Raw genomic sequence first — 7335 nt, 5'->3', positions numbered from 1 at the left:
CTGATATGTGTTATACCTGAAAAGCCCATGATATGCACTGTAATTTGAATCATGGTACATGGCTGAGAATAATTATTCCTTGATCGGTTATACTTTGGTCAAGTATATAAACAGAAAAAGAAAACTACCAATCAGAAAAAATAAGAGCAGGCAGAGTTTTTTACATTAGAATATCCCCATAAAATATATATAAATATATTGCACACTAGACTTCTGTCAGACAACAAATAACAAAGAAAACAAGAAAGCACACGAGTAAGCAGGTGGACGTTCTACAAACTCTTCTGTATAGAGGGTGGGGAATCAGACAAAAGATGGGCCAAATTAGTTTAGTGAGAGGAGAACTGAGGTTACTCTTTGGATTTTGAAAGATATTATTTGAGATGTTTTACAAAAACAAACCTAACTGCATCTAGTATTAATTTCCCTGCCATTTGAAATAAATTGAAACTAAAATGGCATTACTTTAAAACTCCAAATGTTGGCAATACTTAAATATATTTTAAGTGCCAAGATTACTGCTAAACATAATCCAATATACTGTAGAAAAATTCACAAGGGTAGTCATTTCAATATGCAGCTATTTTCATGGGGAAATCATCCAACTTTACAAACCCCATTTAAATATGTACAACATTTTTGAACACATCAGCTGGCAAGTGCTCAGCTAGGTAGCAAATGACACCTATTTACATCACATGCTACTCTAACCTGGTCCTCAGCCCAAGTGACTTGTCACCTATTACACCCATTGACATCGAATCCAGAGTCACAGAGGCAGAGGCAACACTGTCAAGAGTGAGAGAAAGCTAAAGAAAATCCCACTTCCCTTGTGTGAAATAGGAAAAGAAAAAGTTTATTTTCAACATCAATTTAAGACATTTTAACATGAAAATATCAGCATTACTGAGGTCTCCAGTGTTAACAGTGCCACTTTTTATAAAAAGTAATAAATGTAGTTTTATTCTGTACTGTCAAGTAAATTCTTGTAAGTAAAATTTTTAAATTAAAAATAGAGAATATTTAGTGACCTCTGGCAATTGAAAAGTCACAGTGCAGTTTTTCTACTTCTTGAAGCTATCTTCTGTGTTTACTAGTCAATCAGTCATGACTTTCATAATGAAATAAATTTCAGTTAAAAGTTTAAGTGATGTCAAATGAAGTATATTCCTCTCATCCATCCACTGCCTCAATTCAAGAAGCATTATTGGAGGCCTAATTTATTAATAGGTTTCAGATTTTCATACTGGATTCTAAACATGCCAAATTATAACATATCTTATTCTTTTTCAAGTAGGTACTTTAGTTGACTTTAAAAATACCTTTCAAATAAGTTATAATCAAAGATGCTTTTTGTTCTTATTTTAATTCTTAGAATTTTAAGGTACAAGCATAATCCTTGAAAAGAGAATAATATTACAATTCATACCCACATATTTGTGAGCCTCCATCATATCATGACAAAAATCTAAGGAACTGTTGATGTTATATAGACATCTTCAATGGGAAGTGTGATGACTAGAAATTTCCATGAAATAGACCAGAGAACATTAAAATCTGTATCTTCCCCAAAACACTTCCAATAGAAAACTTGGCAGTTAAAAGTAAAAAAGAGAAAGAAGAAGAAATTGAAATTCTGCAAACATAGACTTGATTGCCTTAATACACAAGTTACAACACAATAATTAAATCCTGATAACTGTTTTTCATAACTGAGTAATGCTGAAGTAATATAGGGCCAAAAAAAAAAAAAAACTAAATAGAAGAAATTTTTTACATTTTATTTCAACTTACACACTGTAATTGTACATACTTATAGGGCACAATCTGATATTCTGATATATATATATATATATATATATATATATGTTGTGTAATAAATGGGTCAGGGTAGCTTATTTATCAATCACCTCATGCATTTATTATTTCTTTGTGGAGAAAACATTCAAAATGTCGGTGAAGGGCCATAATAATCATATACATTGTATATTGACAAAATAAAAATTAAAAAAAAAAAAGAAAAAGAAAACATTCAAAAGATATAATTCCTTAATGGATTTTCTCTCCAGTGTTTCAAAAGAGAGGATGTACATAACCACAGATAAGTACTTTAAGTCTCTTTAAAATGATTTGTCTCCCACCTAAAATAATTGCAGAAGTGTCAGTTGTCTGTTAACTCAGAAATCAAAAAGCAATCGTAATGAAGAATTTAAAAAGAACAAAAGGGTCACACTTACATGTCTCTTGAAATCACCCTGTTTTACTACTAGGTTCAAATTTAACACAATCACTCCCATGTCATCTTCTAAACTGTTTGGATCTTCCAATTTTAAAATATGTTCAGTCGTTCTATAAGCAAAAAGCAACGAATAATTTTATCACTTATTAATAATACTGTATAGCCTTACACATACGCATCAGGTTCTTATGGTAAAAGTTTCCTACTTGTGAATAAGGATTAGACACAATGCTAAAAAGGCACCAAATTCAGTGAAAATAAACCAACCATATTCAATGTTAGAAACATTGTTTGGCATCGTCTAAGTCAACATTTGGTTAACTGATTCCCCTTCTCTACCGCCCAAATAAAATTAAATTCTTGTTTTAATTTTAAGTTAGGTTAATGAACCTAAATGTTAACAAATGAAATTGAAATTGCAAAATCCAGTACAGATTTCAGGATACATCATAAAAAATTTAACATCTGATGTTAAATCTTTAACAACTGATGGCATCTAAAAAGCAAAAATCTTAGAAAATATATTGTTATAACACTTATAAAAGCACTCTTTCACGGATTCAGGTATTATTCTTTATAATTTGATCTAAAAAATAGCACCATTTAACATTATCTTGAGTTCCCCCTAAAATTCATTAATAACAATTAAACGGTAAAAATACAATACCTGTTAAGCTCAAGATCACTGAGAATGACAAATGCAGAACCCATGAAATCAGATGTGGTTAAATCTCGATCATATACCTACAAAGAGGGCAGAGGCCAGTAACACATATGAATATGGTAAACCAACCAAATTTATGAAGTTATTAAAAAATGCAATTGGCTGGAAATTTTGAAATCAGTCTTTCAGATCTTACAATAATTTGCACAATACAGATAAAGAGAAATTTAGCCAAGCTTATGCAGAGATCAGAATTATTCAATTTTGCCCATTTTGTCTACGATGGCCAAAACAACAGCAGAAAATACTTTTAAGGCAGCATTCATATGAATTAAAACATTATGCACAGTGGACCATTGTCTGTAGTTTAAATAGTCTCTCATTTAAATTTGGTATTTTCCACAGTGAGCAGATCTGTCAATTAAATAGAAATTTGCTAAATATTCTATAGCAATCCCATCCTGCACTCAACTCATGCAGTTTTAACCCAGATGTTAGAGCAATTGATGCTCACAACCAGTAGCTTAAAGCTCTATTAAATACAGAGTTATTCTTAATGAGAAAGGCTTTAGTACTTGTCGCCACTGCCACTACCAGTAATAATTCTTCCACTTCAGTAAATTTCAATACAATCAATGGATATTTTATTTCCACTCTGATTTTCTGCAGAGCATATCTCATTGATCTGAGAGAAACAAACAATTTCAACAAATGGTATAAAGAATTCCTTCTATATTAATATTCTTAACCCAGTCCTTGAGGATAATAAAATAATTAATTTTGGCAAGTTCATTTTTAAGAAGGCATGAAAAACTGCTGAGAAATAAATGTTTTTAATAAAGGAACAGATTTGAAAGCCATCTGTGATTACCTTGACACGCAGCTTTTGATCAATGCTCTGTATGGGCAATACAACTATCTCATCCCAAACAGGGTTCAAGTTCTTATATATAACTTTACTTTTATACAGCGTCTTCCCATTTAGCTTAAATTTCACATAGGGATCACTTGTGCCTTCAAAAGAAAAAAACAGAATTTTAAAACATACATAAAAGCCTTGGATCTTCTTTAAATAGGGATTCTTCCCACACTCCTGGGCTCAGAGCATTCTCCTGAGCACACCCAGAACAACTGTCTCCCTGCAGAGTGATCAAAGGCCCCAGAGGTGGAGAGAAAGGAAACAATTTGGGACTAAATGACTAATTCCATTTTTGCCGTTAGTGGTAGAATACTAATGGGCTCCTTGGGCTTTTTCTGTTTTGTTTCACTGGGAGTATGTAGGGTCACCCCTACCTACCCTCTAAAATTCAAGAAACAAAATCCATCTGCACCAGCAAATGGCAGGAGGGTCCTGGGGAGAAACTCATCCCTCCAAGGACTGGCAGTGAGTCAGTGAAAAGGAAAAAAAAAAAAAAAATTTAAACATTTAGCCAGATGGCTGATTCAACAGAACCCTGCACTTTAAAATATAATCATAATAAATAATCTTTGGAACCACTGACTCAAAAGATGGGGCAATGGGACTGAGACTGGAATTAGGGGTGTAGAGAGATTAAATCAACAAAGTTGCTGTTCTCTGCTGCCTCCCAACACCTGCACTAAAGCAGGGAACATTATTTCGCCTGGGCCAACTGAACTGCACGTCAGCCAAGCCCTCATCTGGCCTCAGAGCTGACACCGCTGACCTGCCCGGCTCCTCCCGGGGAGCTTTGAAACAGACGCCAGAAGGAATGAATAATGTCCCTCCAGTTACTAAGCCCAAAGCAGAAAGAAGGGCGATGGCAGACCCTCCTCCACACTTTTCAGATCAATTGAGAGAAAAAAAAAATGCCCACAAACATAATAGATGAATTATGTGCTGTGTGTGTGTTACGTGTGTGTGCTACATGCATGTATGTTACATGCATGTCATCATCCATGCCTGAGATATACTTGTTCATTAATACCTAGCGGACGGTGAATAAAGAGGGGACAAGTGAATGAGGAATCAGTGAGGGGATGAATGGAGGCCAGGTGATAATGCTACAAAGAAAGAAACAATCCAACTTAAGAAGTTATGATATTAATTTTGAAGCACAATACAATGAATAAATACACCAAGACACAGCCTGGAGGCCAGGTGATAATGCTACAAAGAAAGAAACAATCCAACTTGAGAAGTTATGATATTAATTTTGAAGCACAATACAATGAATAAATACACCAAGACACAGCCTGTTTTGTTCACAATATATGCCACATGCCTTTGACAGTGCCCAAGATAGACCCTCAGGATGTTTATTAAAATGAATTTCTGATATTAAAGTCAAGCCAATATAGTCTAAGATTATCATATCGAAAATGAACTAGGCTACTCAGCTACAAATATTCACAGAATCATTAATACCCATCATTAATTACTTCTATCTTTTAATTTCTCAGCTCCTTTTTACATTTCTGTTTAGCTCCAGTACTAAAAATGACGAAAAACAAATGCGATAAATTTCCCAACTATCTGAACTAAAAGTGACATCACAAGAGAGTAAGATCATATACATCACTTAAAAGCCTTAACTAAGGCACAGTGTTGCTATGTTAGCCTTCCAGCATTGCAAGGATACTTACTTTAAACAAATAAACTAAATAAGCTACAAACGCACACATACATATTTAGCTCTCACGTTTTAAGTTTGGCAACACAGAGGTGGAGGCCAGCCCTCTTTATTTCAGGCTGGGATGCACAGGCACACACACACCATGTTGAGTAGCAGTTCTGAGAGGGACAGTAAAAATGAGCGTGTTCACAGCCGTTCAGGGCGATCCTCACTACTGAGTGAGCAACGTGCCCACCCCTTCTTTCTGCAGTGCAAGGTACACCTCTGGCAAGGCAGGCTTCAACCATCATTCTGATATATATATATAAAAAAAAAAGTGGGGGAAAACTATAATAAAAAGAGGCCTTTAATTAAATGAAATTGCCACTCTGGGATCAGGACTTCATGCTTGTCAGCCTCCTCTCAAAATAAACATCTCAAAACCAGGCCCCGGTGGTGTCACTTTCTCACAGGCAAGGCATACTGGGTAATCCCCAGGCATCTTGACAGCTACATAACGTTCAAACTGTTTCACGGGTGAATGGCGGCAGTTGCATGAAAGAAAATATTAATGTCTAGAATTAATAGAAAAAGGGACCGGGGTTTACAAAGCCAAACAAGGAAAGAGGGTGTCAAGTTAGTGCAGCGTTAATTGTTAGGGAAAATTTGAGAAGGGGGGAGCACATTGTGATTTTCTCTCCAAGCCTAAGTGCCTCACTGTCAGGGAAGTGACATCTCAACTAGGCAGGCTCTGAAAAGGGGTCGGCCGCTCAGGAATGCAACTCCCAGATTATACAAATGATGAGATGACACCTGAATGGGTGGACTTTAACCTCTTCACTGGGCGCCCCATACACAATGAGGCTCTTGTGGAAGGGTGGTACTCCAGGAGGAGAACGAAGCCAGGAGTCCTCAGACAGTGCATCCTGGGGCTGCCCCCAGTTCTGCCATGTGCACCTGATGGAGCTGCACGATCTCAAACTTGGAAGATAGAGACACTAAGAATCGATGGCCCATGCATCCAGCTCCAATCTCCATTCACTGAGGTTGGATATACATGCAAGAGAAACTAACAGCCAATCGCCGGTCCTCCAAAAATGCTGCACCAATTCCCACTCCTAACAATGGCATGTGACAGTCCCTGTTTCTGCTCATGCCCACTGACACTATGGATCATCCCGTCTCCTTTGACACTGCACCTGTCAGGCAAGCTAATATGCTACAAACAGTTCTTGGCCACTTCCAAGCATGGCTCTGGGCTAGGCACTCTGGGGGGTTACCAAGGTGCATCGATGCCAGTCCCTGCCCTTCTGCAGCTGAGGGGTGGCAGGCATCCCATAAACAAGACACAAGGTCCAAGAGGGAAGCATCCAAGCAGAATTGAAATCGGGAGTTGTGATGGTTCACAGGCAGCAGGAGAGATTAGCTCTAGCTGAGGTACCGGCGGGAGGCTGAAACAAGGGAGACGTGAGCTGAAACTTGGGTGTCCAAACCTGCAGAGAAGGAATGAGGTCATTCCAGGAGGAGGCATTAATGCTGAAAGAGAGGAGGGGAAAGGGACCAAAAATGACTAGAGTAGTGTGGTGCCAAGCAAGCATTTCAATCTATCCAGAAATTAAGGGAAAAAAATATAATGAGAAATAAAGTTTAGCAGGCAGGTTCAAGTCAGAGGCCAAAGTGCCCTAAAAGAATAAATAAATAAATAAATAAATAAATAAATAAATAAATAAATAAATAAATAAATAAGTTTAATTGCTACTCTGTAAGAAATGCAGGTGTTTTATTTCCTGTTCTGCTTTTTTTTTTATTTTTTAACAAAAGTAGTATATGCACACAACACTGAAAGGTATGAAATGACA

The 7335-nt window shown here is 36.6% G+C and overlaps 1 protein-coding gene across 1 annotated transcript in view; it reads right to left on the bottom strand.

Annotated features, from left to right (window-relative positions):
• Positions 1-7335, bottom strand: part of LOC103594118 (multiple C2 and transmembrane domain-containing protein 2-like) — a 61522-nt gene that overhangs the window by 1576 nt on the left and 52611 nt on the right. Inside the window, exons 4-6 of the mRNA XM_008577307.1 lie at positions 3775-3917; positions 2907-2983; positions 2238-2349 (exon numbers count right to left, since the gene is read on the bottom strand). Of these exons, the coding sequence (XP_008575529.1) occupies positions 2238-2349; positions 2907-2983; positions 3775-3917 (332 nt within the window). The remainder of the gene's footprint in view (positions 1-2237; positions 2350-2906; positions 2984-3774; positions 3918-7335) is intronic.

Source organism: Galeopterus variegatus, unplaced genomic scaffold (assembly GCF_000696425.1).
Source record: "Galeopterus variegatus unplaced genomic scaffold, G_variegatus-3.0.2 Scaffold1485, whole genome shotgun sequence".
NCBI lineage: Eukaryota > Metazoa > Chordata > Mammalia > Dermoptera > Cynocephalidae > Galeopterus > Galeopterus variegatus.
The sequence above is the reverse complement of the archived record's forward strand: the minus strand, read 5'-3'. Positions and strand labels throughout refer to the sequence as shown.